Source organism: Crocuta crocuta, unplaced genomic scaffold (genome assembly GCF_008692635.1).
Source record: "Crocuta crocuta isolate KB4526 unplaced genomic scaffold, BGI_CrCroc_1.0 scaffold110, whole genome shotgun sequence".
NCBI classification, from domain to species: Eukaryota; Metazoa; Chordata; class Mammalia; order Carnivora; family Hyaenidae; genus Crocuta; species Crocuta crocuta.
The window spans coordinates 1,940,717-1,958,343 of record NW_027527386.1 but is presented as its reverse complement, the minus strand read 5'-3'; the positions used below and the strand labels follow the sequence as shown (position 1 = coordinate 1,958,343).

General features: G+C 62.0%; 1 protein-coding gene across 1 annotated transcript in view; it reads left to right on the top strand.

Annotated features, from left to right (window-relative positions):
• HDGFL2 (HDGF like 2) overlaps positions 1–10,862 on the top strand; it is a 20,178-nt gene extending 9,316 nt beyond the window's left edge. The window contains 12 exon segments of the mRNA XM_077751559.1: positions 5,126–5,239; positions 5,362–5,433; positions 6,190–6,351; positions 6,354–6,386; positions 7,386–7,483; positions 8,194–8,267; positions 8,378–8,448; positions 8,759–8,860; positions 8,960–9,173; positions 9,785–9,917; positions 10,202–10,320; positions 10,729–10,862. Coding sequence (XP_077607685.1) covers positions 5,126–5,239; positions 5,362–5,433; positions 6,190–6,351; positions 6,354–6,386; positions 7,386–7,483; positions 8,194–8,267; positions 8,378–8,448; positions 8,759–8,860; positions 8,960–9,173; positions 9,785–9,917; positions 10,202–10,320; positions 10,729–10,862 — 1,326 coding nt within the window.
• Positions 10,863–17,627: the final 6,765 nt, after the last annotated feature.

The window sequence follows — 17,627 nt, the reverse complement described above, 5'->3', positions numbered from 1 at the left end:
CCTTGGCCTGGTTGGGGGTGGGGGTGGCAGCCCAGCCTCTCTCTGCCCCCCACCCCCAGCAGCTTGGGCTCCCTCCCCTGCCTTTCTTGTTGTTAATGCACGGTTCCACCATGATTGATTTCATTTATTTGTACTGGTTATCGTGTTTCACGTGTGTCACTTCATTAATCTTTGTAAGGTTGCCCAGTAGATATTACCGTTTCCGCCTTGTAGATTGTCATCTCAGGGAGGGCGTGTCCTTAACCCCCGCTACAGTGTGAGCCGAGATGCTTCCCTGTGTCCACCGCCTTTCACTCAACACCAGCCAGGCTGCACAGACACCAGCAGAAGGAGAAGCCACGCTTGGGAGTAGCTTTTCCTTCCCAGGAGCCTCCTGGCTGAAGTGATGCCCTTAAGACAAATGCGCAGATACTTTTTCTGGGTGTTTAACCTGCTTTTTAGAAACTGAAATACCATTCACATAGCACGACATTCACCCTGCTGGAATATACACTTCACTGGTGGTTATACATTCACAGAGCTGTGCAGCCGGCCGCCACTGACTAGTTCTAGAACATTCCATCACTCCATCACCCTGTACCCCTTAGCAGTCACCCCCCATCCTCCAGCCCCCGGCCCTCACAAGCCCCCTCCCATCCGTGGATGAGCCTCTTCTGGACGTTTCACGCATGTGGACTCACCCCGCGTGGCCTCCTGTGTCTGGTTCCCTCCCTGAGTGTCGTGTGTTCAGGGTCCGTCTGCGGGGCCGCGGGGGTGGGCGCCTCGCTTCTGCTCGTGGCCGAGGGACGTGCAGGTTCGCGGTAGGCACATTGTATTTATCAGTCAATAGACACCTGGGTTGTGTCCACTTTTGGCCGCTGTGAACACACTACTGTGCACGTGTGTGTGCAGGTTTCTGTGAGGACTTGACTTGTCTGTTCTGGGGATAGTCTCTCGTCCTTTCTCTTCTCTGCCTCTTGACTGCGTCTAACCGTTCGGGTGCGGGATGAAAGACCAGGATCGAGTGCCAATTTCCTTGACAGGCTCAGGCTTTCCTGTCATTACTTATGATAATAACATTTGCTTTGGTTCCAATCATCACGCTAAGCCCCGCTCGTTACAAGTTATCAGATGCAAAAGGTGTGGAGAAGCTGGTAGAAAATACCCGTGTAGGGGCGCCTGGGTGGCTTAGTTGNAGGTACACGGTGTGTGTTTGCTGAGTGTTCCTTGGTCACGAAGTACTGTTTTACGACGGGGTCGTCCGTGGTTGAGCAGCGTCTATGATTTCTAACCCATATGTTATTAAGACTGTTGGGCGCTTGGGGGCCACCTAGGAGGCTGTTCAGTTAAGTGTCTGACTCTTGATCTCGGCCCAGATCACGATCTCATGGTTCTTGAGTTCAAGCCCCGTGTCCCCTCTCTGTTTCTCTCCTGCCCGCTTGCTCTCTCTCTCTCACTCTTTCAAAAGTGAATGAATAAACATTTAAGGAAAAAAAAAAAGGTTGGGCATTTAGCTACCCCCTCCCCAAGTTTTTATGGTGTACTTGGCATCGTTTTGTCAAATTCCCTGTTATTTCTGCTTACAGTCATTGGGGACATTAAACAGAAATGTGTAGAAAACAGCCCCATCCGTGCCACCCCTGAGGGATGAACCCCTACTGGGTTTTTTGTGTTTATTAATTTTTTAAAGTGTATTTATTTTGAGAGAGAGAGTGTGTGTGAATGCATGGGGGAAGGGCAGAGAGGAGGACAGAGGCTCGGAAGCAAGCTCTGTGCTGTCAACTCAGAGCCCAATGTGGGGCTTGAACTCATGAACCACGAGATCCTAACCTGAGCCAAAATTGGACGCTTAACCGACTAAGCCACCCAGACGCCCCATAAGTTTTTATTTATTTATTTATTTAAATGTTTATTCATTTTTGAGAGAGAGAGAGAGAGAGACAGAGCACAAGCAGGGGAGAGGCAGAGAGAGGGCCACACAGAATGGGAAGCAGGCTCCAGGCTCTGCACTGTCAGCACTGAGCCCATTGTGGGGCTCGAACCCACAAATTGTGAGATCATGACCTGCGCCAAAGTCCGATGCGTAACCAACTGAGCCACCCAGGCACCACCCCCCGTCTAAATTTTTTTTAATGTTTACTTATTTTGGGGGGAGGGAAGAATGATTGGGGGAGGGGCAGAGAGGAAGGTAGACAGAAAGTCTGAAGCAGGGTCTGTGCTGAACGCAACGAGCCCAATGTGGGGCTCAAACTCATGAACTGTGAGACAACGACCTGAGCCAAGTCAGATGCTCAAATGACTGAGCCCCCCCAGGCGCCCCTAAACCCGTTTGTAAGTCAGTGCCCACTCATTTCTTGGGTCACTTTTGCATTAAACAGATGTAAGTTCTGATCACAACCCCCTTAACCACACCAGGGAACACTTAAAAGCCTGTTTCCCTGGGAGCCCCACCCCCCGCCCACCCTCAGCTCTCCTTTCTCTGACCTGCAAGGGGCCGTGGTTTTCCCGAGGGGCCAGCTTTATCCGTCGCTCTTTAGTTAACACTGATTTGCTGGTGTTTTCCTGTGGATCCACGTTCTGGTCGTCTCACCCGTCTTCTGAGTGGTCCCGCTGCGGGCCCGGGCCTGGCCCCGAGCTGCCCGGCGGCCTCTCTGTTTTCTCTGGGGTTCCAGCATCTCGCAGCCCTGGGCCCCTCCCCCCTGGCTCCCCTCGCCCCCGGGCGTTGGGGGGGGGGGTCGGCTGGGGTACCCTCCGTCCTCGCGATTCCTGTCCTTTGCCTGGGGAGCTGCCACGTCCAGCTTCCCCGGAACTTCCCGGTGAGTCCGGAGGGATGTGAGCCGGCAGCACACAGTGCCCCAGGGCCACAGGCCACCTCTGTCCCCAGAGGGCATGTGAGGTGCCCCCGGCTTCGGCACAGCTGCCCATGAAGCGGGGCCAGGCTGCACACACGACCGCACAGCCCTGCAGGTCGGGCCCCAGACTCGCCCGTCCCTTCCCTGACCTGTCCCCAGCCACGCCGCCTTCCTCCGCCTTGCCGTCTCTCCTGTCCCTCCGTCCCTTCCCTGTCCTGCCCTGGTCCCCCCACGCGAGTAACCTTCCTCGCAGATTTGCACGGAATGTTTCCACCCGCCTCTCCTGGCTGGAACACGTGTAGACCGTAGGGGCCTTATCTCTCCCCGGTGCGTCACGGACCGTGTGCGTGCGCCGCTGGCCTCAGAGCACCATGGATTCGGCCACCTGCACACCAGGAAGTACCCCTGGAGGCGGCAAGTCTGAGCTCAAAGCGTCGGCAGGGCCTGGCTCCTCCTGAGGCCTCTCCCTGGCTGCAGATGTGGTGCCCACATCCCATGGCCTCAGTGCTCATCCCTCTGTGTTCACATCCCAATCTCCTCTGCTTATCAGGACACAGGTCCCACTGGATTAGGGCCACTCCAGTGACATCTTAAGTATGTCCTTAAAGCAAGTCCCTGGTCTCCAGACAGTCCCATTCTAAGGTCCTGAGGGTAGGGGCTTCAACAGATGAGTTTTAGAGGGACCCAGTTCAGCCCATCGTGCCTCGGACAGGGCACAGAGCAGGGAAGACGCTCAGGCGACAGTGGTCAGGACAACCAACGCGTCTCCAATGAGACAGGGCAGAGGGAAGGCGCCGCAGAACTCGGCACTTACTGGCGGCAGGCGGGGGGGGCCTGCGTGGTCTCTGGCCGAGACCTGCTTCTAAAGCTCAGGTCTCTCCGCTTACGTCAGCCTCTTTGGGTGGGTGTCGGAACATGTGGACCCCTGAAACTGAATTCAGGTTGTTTGCGTGTATGGGTTTGTGTGTGTTTATTTTTAATTTTTTTCTTTTAAATGTTTGTTTATTTTTTGAGAGAGAGGGAGAGCACAAGCAGGGGAGGGTCAGAGGGAGAGAGAGACAGGGAGAGACACAGAATCTGAAGCAGGCTCCAGACTCTAAGCTGTCAGCACAGAGCCCAACGCGGGGCCCGAACTCATGAACTGTGAGATCATGACCTGAGCAGCAGTCAGATGCTTAACCGACTGAGCCACCCAGGTGGCTCTGTTTTTTTTTTTACCTTTTTATTGAGGTGAGATTCACATTAAAAAATCAGCCACACTAAAATGCACAGCTATGGGGCGCCCGGGTGGCCCAGTCGGTTAAGCGTCCGACTCTTGATTCCGGCTCAGGTCATGATCTCACAGTTTTGTGGGTTCGAGCGTTGGGTCGGGCTTCGCGCTGGTGGCACAGAGCCTGCTTGGGATTCTCTCTCTCCCACTCTTTCTGTCCCCCGATTTGTGCTGTTTCTGTCTCTGTCAAAATAAATAAACTTAAAAAATAAAACGCACAGCTCGGTGGTGTGTAGTACGTTCACAGCATTTTTGCACCCACCACCTCTGTCTGGCCCCCAAATGGACGTGTTTTTCAGGGGAAAGGATACCGGCATTGTTTTCTCCTTGGTTTTTTTTTTTATTATTGTGGTAAAGTACACATAATATGAAATTTGCATTCTTAACTGCACAGCTCAGTGACATTAAGCACATTCACACTGTTCTGCAAACACCCCCCACCATCTGTTTCCAGAACCTTCCATCTCCCCAAACTGAGACTCCGTCTCCATGAAACAGTGACTCCCCACCCCCTGCCCCACCCCCGGCTCCCACCATCTACTCTCTGTCTTTGTGGACGGGATGCCTCTAGGGACCCCGTGAGTGGGGTCACGCAGGACATGTCCTTCCATGTCTGGCTTCTGTCACTGCACAGTGTCCTTAAGGTTCAGGATCCCTGTTTTGTTTTGGTTTTGTTTTTAAGTTTATTTTCTTAGCACGTATGCATGTGCACGTGAGCAGGGGAGGGGCAGAGAGGAAGCAAGAGAACCCCGATCAGGCCCCGCGCTGTCAGCACAGAGCTCAGTGCAAGGCTCCGACCCATGAACCGGGAGATCATGATCTGAGCTGGATCTAAGGGTCTGATGCTTAACCGACTGAGCCCCCCTGTCCCCCCAGCGCCCCGGGATCCCTGGCTTCTAATCAGCCCCTCCCGGGGTCCCTGTCCCCCTCGCCAGGATCCCAGAACCGGGTGCGAGCGGCCAGGCAGGAGGTGGCTCTGCCAGGCCGTCCAATCGCTCACATACTCGGGCTGCCCTCTTTCTAGATGTCCGTCTCAAAGCGAGCTCGAAAGGCCTCCAGCGACCTGGATCAGGCGAGCGTGTCCCCATCCGAGGAGAACTCGGAAAGCTCCTCCGAGTCTGAGAAGACCAGTGACCAGGTGAGCGGGTGGCTGGCTCCAGGGGCGGCTGGCTCCAGGGACAGGCGGGTGCGCCCACGGGAGCTGCGCCATGGCCGTGGCTGGCCTGTGGGGCCCATGCTCAGCGCCTCCTCCCTGCCCAGGACTTCACCCCCGAGAAGAAGGCTGTGGTGCGGGCGCCTCGGCGGGGCCCCCCTGTGGGACGGAAGAAAAAGGTAGAGGTGCTTGGTGTGTGCCTCATTCCCACCTGCCTGCCCGTGGGGACCCCCGGGACACCCCCCGTGCTACCAGCCACTATCCGTGGTTAGAGTCCGTCCTTTCTGGAGGAGGGCGGGTTGTAGGCCACCGGGGAGCCCTGGGGACCTCCACCGTCCCCCTCTGCCTCCGCTGAGGGCAGGGTGTGCAGGGTGCTTCTGGGGCCGGAGACTGCCCGCCACCGCCCCTCCTCAGAGGAGCGAGCATGTGTGTTATGTGCGTGTGTGTAGAGCAAGCCGCGTGTGCACACGTGAGTGGGGAGTGGGGTGGGGCAGAGAGGCGGGAGGAGGGCCCTCCTCTCACTAGGCCTCCCCGCCCCAGCCATATTCTGTTCTGGAAAGAGCTCCAGGGGCGGCTGGGGCTCAGTTGGTTGAATGTCCAGCTCTTGATTTCGGCCCAGGTCCTGAGCCCAGGGTGGGGGGATGGAGCCCCGCCCCAGGCTCTGCACTGAGTGTGGAGCCGGCTTGAGAATCTCTCTCTCTTCTTCTGCCCTCTCACTCTCTCTCTCTCAAATAAAAAATTAAAAAAGCAATGAGCAGCTGTAACCACTGGAAACCCAGTGGCTCCCCGTGCTCCCCCACTTCCCCGAGATTGGGCCCCAGGGACCCCACACACAGCCCAGCAATGAGGCGGCTGTCTGTGCGCAGGGGGCCGCAGGGGGCTCTGGGCCCTGCCTGTGGCCTGTGGCCTCACCGCTGCGCCCCGGCCTCTCCCAGAAGGCGCCCTCGGCCTCCGACTCCGACTCCAAAGCAGAATCCGACGGGGCCAAGGGCGAGCCGGTGGCCGTGGCCAGGTCAGCGCCGTCCTCCGCCTCCTCCTCCTCTTCTTCCTCCTCCGACTCCGACGTGTCGGTAAAGAAGCCTCCGCGGGGCCGGAAGCNGACGCGGGGCCCGAGGCCGAGCCGCAGAGAGAGGTTAGGGTCACTGCCGGCCGGGGGGTGGTCTGGCGCGTCCCTTCCTGCCATCCACGGGGTGGGCGGCCACCAGCCGGGCGCCGGGGGGGCGGGGGTGAAGCAGTGAGACAAGGACGTGTACCTTCAAGTGAGGGCCCAGGCGGGACGTCGTGCGGAGCGTTCCCGCATGTTGGGCGCTAAAGACAAGTCGGGGGGCAGGAGCTGTCGGGGTGGGGTTTTCCGCTTTAGGTACGGTTAGCCCTGCAGGCTTTAGTGAGAAGGTGCTGTGTGCCCTTAAGTAAGGATCTGAATGATGTGAGAGGGGGTCGGGGAAGGTATCTGGGGGAATAGTGCTCTGGGCAGAGGGCACAGTGTGTGCAAAGGCCCTGGGGCAGGACAGGGCCTGGCACATTGGAGGAACAACCAGGGGCTCCATGTGGGTAGAGCAGAGAGATGGAGGGGCAGGGCGGGGAGGGCCTTGGGGGGACTTGGGGTTTTCTACCAGGGAGGTGGGAGCCCTGGAGGGCTGTGGACAGAGGAAGCAGTCCTGACTCCTGTGCTCACAGGTGCCCTCTGGCTGCTGCGGGAGGGGGGGCAGGACTCGGGGGGGGGGAGCAGGGAGCAGGTGGGAGGCCCCTGGAGCGTTAGTGGTGAGCCCGATCAGGCCCAGGGCCGCCCCGCAGCCTCGCAGCGCCCCGCCCTCCTGGCACTCGCAGTCCGTCTGAACGGGAGCCTGACTTCCCCGGCCTGTCCCCTCCTAGACCCAGCCCCGCATGACGGGAGGACAACACTGTGTCCTGCCTTCCCTGGGTCACACAAAGGGGACCAGGGGCCCTGCCCCAGGAAGTGCATCTCGCTGGGCTGCCCCTTCCGTGGAGCGCGTGGAGGGCCCGGGGAAGCTGCCGCCTGGGGCCGAGCTGGGCACAGGAGTCGTTCTGCCCGTCCCGCCCGTTCCCAGCAGTGCACAGGGGGCGGCGAGTGGCATCTGACGTGAGCCCCGTCTCTCTCTGGCTGCTGCAGGCAAAGAAGGCAGCCAGACCGTCACAAAGCACAGAGCCCTCGAGGAGACCCAGCCAGAAGGAGAAGAGAGGGCGCCCCGAGGAGAGGCCCCGAGCCAGGTCAGGCCCCACCCCGCCCCTCCCCCCGTGCTGGCCTGCGGTCCTCAGTACCCCGGGGACCCGTCAGCCCGAACCCGGTGTCGCATTCTCACAGCCCCGTCAGCTTGCGTAGGACCCGCTGCTCCAGACTGCGGTTCTGCCCCGCGGATGCCACCCTGTGTATCTGGTTGTCTCGCTGGGGGTGGTCCTGGCATTGAGGGGGTGGGGCTGGGCTCAGGACACCCCCAGAGAGTGACCCACCCATTGTCAGCAGTGCTGAGGGGGGGACCCTGTCCCCCAGACCTCGAAGTCCGAGCTCCCCCTCCCCGAGGCAGGGGCCACAGCCCGTCCCCCTGCCCACTTGCTAAGGGGAGTCAGCATCTGTGAATGACCTGCCGGCTGGGAGTTTGGCGGCTGGCTGCCGAGGGGGATGGACATGGGCCCTCCCGGTCGTCGATGGGGGTCAGATCCAGGCCCTTTTCAGTAGTTGGTTCACCTGGCTGTTAATCCTCAGTCGTGTGTTAGAATGATGAGCGTGATGCTTCTTAGACTTGACCTTGTTGCTGAAAGAACCAGAGGCAGGGCTGCCCGGACGAGGTCCCAAAGGGCCCTGATCCCTCCACCCGTCCCCCACCACACACACGCAGAGGCCCCGGTGGGGAGGACAGCTGTGGCGGGGCAGGGTGGCCAGGTGGCAGGTGGGGGCAGGGCTAAGGGGTGTGACTCCACAGGCCCCCAAAGGTGGAGCGGACCCGGAAGCGGTCAGAAGGGTTCCCGCCCGACCGGAAGGCAGAGAAGAAGAAAGGTGAGGAGGGTGGGCCAGCAGGACAGGTGCTGGGTCCACGTGGCACGTCCGGGCCAGGGCGGCTCCGCGGCCCCAGTCAGTGCAGACACTGCATTCTCTCCTGGCTCCAGAACCTTCTGTGGAGGAGAAGCTACAGAAGCTGCACAGCGAGATCAAGTTCGCCCTGAAAGTCGACAATCCGGTGAGACCTTCGTCGGGCGCAGAGGCTCCTCCAGGCCAGGCAGCCCCCCAGCCCCTCGTGGCGGGAGCTCCCTGAGAAGTCCTGGGAAACCAAGGCAAACCCCAGGTGTCGGTTCACCTGGGCGTCCTCCAGCAGAGGACCCCGCCTCGGGCACCGCTTGGTGTCCCCACAAGGGGGTGCAGAGCAGCCCTCCAAGTTCTGGGTCCCCACCACCATCCCTGGGGTTCCCTGTCGGTCCGCCCGCGCCCCAGGGCACCCCGTGGGGTCCCCTCAGCTAGGTGCCGCCCGTCCCCTCCTCCGCCCCCTGCAGGATGTGAAGAGGTGTCTGAACGCACTGGAGGAGCTGGGGACCCTACAGGTGACCTCTCAGATCCTCCAGAAGAACACAGATGTGGTGGCCACACTGAAGAAGGTACGCTGGGATCCCAGCGGCAGAAGGGCCTGGTGGCCGGCGGGGCCCTGCGGGGTGGGGACCAGCCCCTTCCCCTGAGCTGGGCCTCTCGTGGGTCAGATCCGCCGCTATAAGGCCAACAAGGAGGTGATGGAGAAGGCCGCGGAGGTCTACACCCGCCTCAAGTCTCGGGTCCTGGGGCCGAAGATGGAGGCTGTCCAGAAGGCGGCCAGAACCGAGACGGAGAGGGAGAGGGCCGAGGTGGGGAAGGCCGAGGAGGCGCCGGCCGGAGACGAGGCCCCCACGGACCAGGCGGAGGACGAGCTGAGCACTGGTGAGGAGCAGGGCGGGAGCCCTCGGGGCCCGGGCACCTCTCGGTGCTCCCCCTGCACGGCTGGAGTGGCGTCTTCCCTGCGCCTGCTCGGAGCCCCTGAGAGCCAGACAGCACAGGGGTCGTGCATCGGGGGCACGTGTGGGGGCATCGCGGGGTAGGCTGGCCGAGAGGAGAAAGGGTGTCTCCTGAAGGGACAGCGACACTAGGTCCCCGAGGGACAGGAGGGCTTTCCTTCCTGCTGGGGTTATGTGGGGGCTGCCGACAGGGGCTCCCCCAGACCTTCCCGAGGGCTCGGCCGAAGCCTCGAGCCCCCGGGCCAGCCTGCAGGGGGCGCCTCCTTATCCCTGTCGGGAGAGTCTGCATGCTTCTCCCCACAGCTGCTCCCCGTTTCAGGCCTGGCCGTGCCGGGGCCCAGGGCTGCACACCCCGGCCTGACGAGCCAGCCGTCCCAATGGGTCTGGGAGGTGTGGGCTGGGGGCATGTGCTGGGCGCACGGGGCCGGGGCCCTTGACGCAGATGGAGGCTCCTTTAGGGCCCCTGTCCCCAAACCAGCTTGCTCACTCACTCCCCGCGGGCAGGCTCATAGGGTCACCAGCCCCTCTCCCCACCAGATCTCTCGGCCCCGGTGAATGGCGAGGCCACGTCCCAGAAGGGAGAGAGCACAGAGGACAAGGAGCAGGGGGAAGGACAGAATTCCGAGGAGGGGCCGGGGTGCGGCTCCTCTGAAGAGCCCTTACACAACGAGTAAGTGTCCCTGGGGCTGCGCGCCCAGAGAAGGCCCCTCCCACCCGTCACCCTTGCCGCTGACCCGTGGGTCCCCCGTCCAGGGAGCTGCGCCGGGGACGGGTGCGCGGGCTCCTGGACGCGGACGCCGCCGTGGTGAGGGCCTGGGTCCGCCCGTGCACAGCAGGGCCCAGCCCGGGCAGCGGAGGGCGCTCTGGACCCCGCTGCACCCCCCGGGGCGCGGGGCCTCTGCTGGGGGGGACGGCTGGTGCTCACTTGCGCCCGTGCCGTGTCCCCACCAGCAGCGCACGGGAGGCCCCCGAGCTGGACGCGCCCGGGAAGGAGCGGCAGGAGCNTAGATGCCCCAGGCCTGCCCTGGCCCCCCCCTGCCGCCAGGCCAGCAGAGACCTGTCGGGGAAGCGCCGTGCTGTCCCTTTGTATCTGTCCCCTGGGTTGTTTTTCTGCCTAACTTCTGTGATTTCCAACCAACATGAAATGACTATAAAGGGTTTTTTTTAAAGAAAGTCACTTTTATTGACTTGGTTTTCTAGTGTCGCGGGTGCAGCTGCCCAGGACCTGTCCAGGGACAAAGGGTTTAAGCCGCAGAGGTCATAGTGAATGTGAACTTGGTTCTGACGGCGCCCCTGCCTGGCCCGGCCCTGCGTGGCTGACGTGAGGGAGAGCGGGAGTGGGAGGCCTTTCTAGAAGCAACAGAGGCTCGAGTGGAGGCTGTGGTCTGAAGAGGCTTCAGAGAGCTCCTGTGCTCGGCCGCCCAGCACCCAGACGGGAGCAGGGGCCCATCAGGTGGGCCCGGGCCCTGCTCTGTTTCCAGCCCGGCTGCGGGTGGCTCTGGGACCCCCGAGGCGAGATTCAGGGCCCCCAGAAGCAGTAGCTCAGGTATTCGAGCCGTTGAGGCCGGGGCGCCGCCGTGGGCTGGCCCTCGTCCTTGGCGTTCTGAGGGTGTGAGCACTGGGGACAGGACTTGCTCTGTGACCTTGGACGAGCGGCACTCCCGCCCTGAGCTTCTCCCTCACCTGGGTAACGACCCCAGGCTCACAGGGCCGTCACGCGGATTCAGACAGACACCCGCACACGGCAGCCACTGGCCCAACACTGGCATCCATTGCATGTCACTCACCCTGCCCCCGGCCAGGTGCCCCCAACCCCACCGAGGCCGTGGCTAGGGTGGGACTTCCTGAGCCTGGTGCCCCTCATTTGGTTTGGCTGGACTTGCGGCCCAGTTACTGCGGTCACCTTCTGTGAACGGCTGTGCCCAGCATCTCTCCCTGCGATGACCGCGCGCAAGAGAGACCCAGGAAGGACAGGCCGAGGGGCTTCCTGACCCGTTCCCCGTGTCCCATGTGGCGGGCACCCAGGAGCCGGGGGAGCCTCTGGGGGAAGGCTGGCGCTGCGTGCTGTGCCCAGGGCACCGCATCGGGTCTGAGCAGGAGCTGTCTGCGGGTTCTGAGAAGCGGGGTTTGCTTAGCAAGGCTCGCCCCAGCTGGAGGGGCAGGTGAGGCGCGGTGAGGGTGCCCACGTGCCACCCCTGGCATGGCTGTCCTGGGCATTGAGGGAGGTGTGGCCGGAAAGGACGGGGTGCTGTGTCCCAGCTGTTCTCCAGCCTGGGCCGGGTGTGGGGCCTCCCTGAACTCGGCCTCAGCCCAGGTGTCTGGGGGCCCACAGAGCATCAGCTCCACGTGGGCCCAGGTGGGAAGGGGCTGGTTTTATACCCCTCCCCACCCAGTCCAGCCCTCCAGCCCCGGGGCACAGCCGTGGCCTGTGGCTGCTGCAGCTTCACTCTCACAGAGCCCCTTGGCCACACCGGGCGTCGGCCAAGGTGCTAGGAGCCTGCCCTGGGGTGACAGTGGCATTCTGGTACATTCTGCTGCAATGGAACCCAGTTTGCTGAGGATCAGAGTGTATGCTTCTAGAGCGAGGGCAGAGTCGGGAGCCCAGGATGGAGGAGCAAAAGAACTGAATGGAACCTTCTGGGCTTGGGCACATTTTCCTTTCTCTTTCTTAATTGGAGTGCTTGCTTGAGATCCTCAGACAAAGGCCCTGTGTTGGCGGTCTCAGCAACCCTGGGCCCCGAGATCCGGAGAAGAAGGGGTGGGTGGTGCGGGCAGGCCCAGAGCCCGGCGCATGGTGCCGCCGAGTTCACAGTCCTTGGTGCCCCCACAGGGGCGAGGCACCTTCGGGGAGCGGGAGCCGGTTTGGGGCTGGGGAGGAGGCCCCGCGGAAGTGGGCGGGGAGNNGCAGGGGGAAGGGCCCCCCCAGCCAGCAGAGCGGGGGGCTGTGCTGCACGCCCCCCAGCGCCTGCTCCAGCCCCTGCCAGGCCTGGCCCACCGCCTCGCGGCTCCGGGCCAGGGGCCCTGCCGGCAGCTCGTGGGCCGAGCGGGCTGAGGAGACCAGGCCGTAGAGCTCGCAGAGGCTGTGCCGCGCCCGCCCGACCCGCTGCTGGAGCTCGTCCGGGAGGCCCTGGAGGCCGGCGGCCAGGGCGCTGTAGGCCACGTGGAGCTGCTGGAGGAGGCTGCGGGCCGTGGCCAGGGCCCCGGGGTCTGACGCCTGCGGGAGCGGGGAACAAGGTAAGCAGGGGCAGAGGGGGAGGAGCGGGGGCCTCAGCCTTTGGCTACATACCTCTTGGGGGGCGCCTTCCTCCCCTCGGCTGCTCGCACTCTGGGCCGGCGGGGACTGGCCTTCCGGAGCCTGCTCGGCCTTCTGAATCTGGAAAGAGAGCCCAGCAGAGAAGTTACGGCTTCTCGACAGGGTCCCTCCACAGACTCTCCCCTGGGGACGTTCTGGGTCTGGCCCTGGAGCCTCGTGTCTAGACTTTTCCGGGGCATGGCAGAAAACCCACAAAAAAAAAAAAAAATCCTTTAAAAAAAAAAAAGAATTAAAAAATCTCCGCAGTGCCTTGGCGTCCCCCTCTCTCGTGTCTCACATCCCTGCTCTGGAGGCACGTTCAGAGCCCGGGCGCCTCTCGCTTCCCCTGAAAGCCACCCCAGAGGCACCCACGTCCATGCCAGGAGTCCCCCCAGTTGTGACACCCACAGATGTCCCCACAGATTGGCAAGTGTCCCTGGGAACAGGATCTCCCCTCTAGGGGACACCTTCTAGGTTAGGGGCTTCCACTGACCCCCAAGAGCCTTTGCATCACATTTGCCATCTCTGACCTGTTGAGGTCATGGGAGGCTGCACACACGGCAGCGGGGGGTGGACTCAGACCCTGAGGTCACCCTGGTTTGTGCCGTCTGACCCCTTGGGGACATATTCCGGTGTCTAGCGCGAGCACAGGTTTACTTATGATATTTCCCCATAATTAACCCTGGCTTTCCCCTCTGTGGCCCTGCTAACACTTGGCACTGGTTCTGGATAATTCTGTATGGTCACTATGGGCGTCCTGGGTACTGCGGGGGGCTGAGCAGCGTCCCTGACCCCACCCGCTCAAGGCCAGGAGCTCCCTTTCCTGCAGTCGTGACAGCCACAGATGTCCCCAGACGTGGCCCAGTTCATTCCTGTCGAGACCCTGCCGGATGGGACTCATGGTCTTCACACGTGGCCCACCAGAGACCGTGGGGCACGGGCTGACACACAGTTGTGCGCACGCCCCGGGGATCCTGATATGGGCCGCATCGCTGGGCTCTGGACTGCATGTGCATCTAGACATCTAAAACCCATGACCTTGGAGACCTGGGGGCCCTCAGAGCTGGGGGTCCCTCGCCGTCTGCGTCGGCCACAGGGGGCTGCCGCTGGCCCGGGTTCAGCTCAGAGAAGGGGCCGGCATGTGGGCCGTCAGCCGCGGAGAAGCCTCCTAGGGGCTCAGTAGATGCCTGGCGGGTCGCCTCAGGTGGATGGGGGAGGGCAAGGCTCTTACCAGCCTGAAGGCGTCGTCCAGCTGGGCCAGCGCGGCCCGGGCCTGGAACTGTCCGTGCTGCAGGTGGCTCAGGGCGTGCTCAAAGGCCCGCTGGCGGAAGCTGGGGGCCAGGTCGCCCAGACGCACAAAGTAGCTGCCCTGGTCGGCCGTGAGCACCCTGGGCTCAGGCTCAGAGGCGGCAAGCCGGGCTGCAAGGGGAAACGGGGTTACTCAGTCCCAGAGGCCCCGGGACTCTCCGGGCTTGGGGCTCCCGCTGGGAGGTGGCCCGGCCGTGCTGCTCGCACCTTGCTCCTCGGCATCCATGGGATGGAAGATGTCCCCCAGCTCCTTCAGCTCATCCCGGAGCGTCGCGAAGCTCATGGGTCCCTCATAGCTGTGCACTGGGGCCACGTGTGCCGCCTCCTCACAGCCCAGGGTGGCCCCTGTTGCTTCAGCAGTGGCTTCCTGGGCAAGGTCCAGGCCCGTAGAGAGCGTGTCCAGGGTGCTGGATACCCCAGGGGACGGAGCTTCCCCTCCTTTGTGGGGGACACTGCAATTGGTGGGTCCACCCCACACAGGGGCCTGGGTACCAGGTAACCAGTTCTGGATGGTGCCCAGGCCAGTCTGCACTGCCCCTCGGGCCAGGGTCTCTGCCCTGCTGAGCCCAGTGGACACGGTGTCCCTGGTGCCTGTGACAATATTCTTGGTGGTGTCTAGGCCGGTCTGGACGGTGCCCTTGGCCATGCTCACTGCCCCAGAGAGCCCACTGGACACTGTGTCCTTGGTGCCGGTGACAATATTCTTGGTGGTGTCCAGGCCGGTCTGGACGGTGCCCTTGGCCATGCCCAGTGCACCTGTGAGTCCAGTAGATAGAGTGTCTTTGGTGCCAGTCAGGACGGCCTTTGAGGTGTCCATGCCGGTCTGGACGGCCCCTTTGGCCACATTCATGGCACCTGTCACGCCTGTACACACAGTGTCCTTGGTGCCCGTCAGGACGGTCTTGGTGGTGTCCAGGCCGGTCTGGACGGTGCCCTTGGCCATGCTCACTGCCCCTGTGACCCCACTAGCCACAGTCTCCTTGGCACCCGTGAGTGCAGACCGGGTCATGCCCAGGCCTCCCTGCACCACACCTGTAGCTGTGTCTACCACGTTGGCCATCCCGGTGGAGACGGCATCTTTGGTCTTAGTCATCTTGGAGGACACCAGGTCCTTTGTCCCAGAGGTCATCTGATAAGAAAGGACATGTGTGATCAAGAGGAGAGCTGAGGCACTCCACACCCCAGACTTCAGCCCGCCCGATCCCTCGCACGCCATGGGGACAGGGACCGTCACCCAAGACTCTGCCCCTCACCTACCCCCGGACATACTTTGCTCTCATGCCGTCTGCCAGCCACAGCTTCCAGGGCCCGGGCTTCACGAGCTCTGTCATAGCGCCTAGTGGCTCCCCTGATTCAATAGATCCCCACTGTCAATGGCCGGTCCCCACACCTCCTGAAACTTTGCCAAAGTCCCTGGCCTTGGGCTCAGTGCAGGCATCGGATGACATAGTTTGTTCATCTTGCCTACTCTTCTCTTCTGGCAGATTCTGAGCCTAGTTTCCCCATTACAGGGGGAAGACCAGATTGCTCATTAAATGAAGGTATTCAGGGTGCTTGGGTGTCTCAGTCAGGTGAGCATCCGACTTCAGCTCAGGTCATGATCTCTTAGTTCATGAGTTCGAGCCCCTGCATCGGGCTCCATGCTCACAGCTCAGAGCCTGGAGCTGCTTCGGATTCTGTCTCCCTCTGTCTCTGCTCCTCCCTTGCTCACACTTTGTGTGTGTGTCTTTCTCTCAAAAACAAATAAACATTTTAAAAAATGAACGAGTTCAAGTAAGAGAGGAGAATCGACTTTGAGATAACTTCTGCAAAAGAACAGGGACAGGGATTGGGTCTGACTCCTGAGACACCGTCAACGATTTTCATCAGGCTTGGCTTTCCAGGGGGCAGTTTCTCCAGCCCCACCAAACTAACCAAGGGGGGTGGTGGTCTGAGTCGCCACTGCAGGGTTTCAGCCACGAGCCTACAGTTCCCGGGCGCCGCTACCCCACCCCCACCCCGGGGACCCTGCGTGCTGTCTGTGGACATCTGGGACTCGGGGAGAGGGCGCCCCTGGCATCGAGTGAGCAGGGCCCAGGGATGCCGTGCGGTCCCCTCCACCTCCCCGCCTCCCCGTGCCCCAGACGCCCCCCAGCCAAGAAGGATCTGGCTGCAAATGGCCATAATATCGAGAAGGGGGAGCCCAGAAATGTTATTCTTAACCCCCGCCCACCTGCCGCCCCAGACACTCGGGCTCTGTGCCTGCAGAGACCTGAGTTCGAATCTCAGCTCTCGGCCCCTCCTCGGCCCCTGCTGTGTGACCTGAGTCAAGCCGCATCCCCCCTCTGATCTTATGTCTGAAACCCGGTGACTGACTAATGGAGGACGGGGGTCAAGGTGCCTGAAGCACTTTGCGGGTAGTAGGTGCTCCGGCGGAGAGGAAGAGGGACCGGGAGTGGCCTTGGCTGCCCGGGTCTGCCAGAAGGGCCAGCGGCCTTCCTCACCCTTCCAGATCCTGCTGAGCTGAGGGCAGAGGGGAGTAGAGTCAGACTCCAGGACGGGGGCCGAGGGGGGCGCCTGGGTGCCTCAGTCGGTTAAGTGGCCCACTTAGGCTCAGGTCATGATTTCAGGGTTCATGAGTTCGAGCTCCGAATCAGGCTCTGCACTGACGGTGTGGAGCCTGCTTGGGATTCTCTCTCTGTCCCTCTCTCTGCCCTTCCCCTGCTCTCGCTCTAGCTCTCTCTCAAAATAAATAAGTAAACTTTAAAAAAACAAAAAAGACTCCAGGATAGGGGCTTGGGCTCCGTGCAGGAGTCCTAACCGGAGTGTGGCCCTCAGCCGTCACCCATCAGCCGCTCCGTTTGGCCTGGCTTTGGGGACAGGAGAGTCAGGGAGACCCCCGTTCAGCTAGGATGGAAGGCGCAGGAAGCACCCACTGTTCAGCCTCCGACTCCCCAGGTTCACCACCCGCCTTGCTGTGTGACCTTCAGCTAGTGGCTTGGCTTCTCTGTGCTTTGGCTGTTGCGCGGGCCACCCTCGCCCCCTTCCTCACGGGGCAGGTTAACCAAGAACCTGCACACAGAAGGCGCTTAGCCCTGAGCCTGACACGCAGTGAGTTGCCAGTGTTTTGGGCCAGGAAGGCAGTACCTAGTACTGCACCCATTTCACAGCTGTGGAAACAGAAGCTCAGAGGGGAGACTGTGCCTGGATCCCACAGCAGGACACACAGGGGTGTCTGCCCTCTCCTTGGCCCAGGACCCCCCTCCGAAGCCCGGGAGCGCCACCAGAAGGAGGCGGGGGCCGTGGCCTCGGGTGCGCCAGCCCCTCTCACCGTATCTGGAGGCGGCAGCCATGTCTCCCCGCTGGCCGTCTGCTCCAGGCTGGTGGCTGCTGTGGGGACAGGAGCTGGTCAGGCCACCAGGAAGGGCGAGGGCCGTAGGCTGGCATCCACCACCCCGGTGCCCGTTGCGCAATTGATGGGCACAGCCCGAAAGGTCAGGAATGTCCCAGTCGCCCTGCCAGGGACAGCAGGAGGTGACAGCAAGGGCCCCGGGGGCGGAGCCCTGCTGGGGGGCGGTTCAGGCTCCTGGCGCAGGACTTCTCTGGAGTTTTCTATGGCTGGGTGCTGGGGGCTGGACCCTCACCCCCAGGGGCCCCAGGCAGAGGACCCCGGCCCCGCCCCGCCCCGCCCCAGCCGCAGCTGCCCGGCTGGCCTGGGTATGTGGGGCAGAAGTCAGCTGCCCGGGGCGCGGGGCCCGGAGCAAGTGCGCATCCAGGCCCGCACTCCCCGTCGTCAGCCCT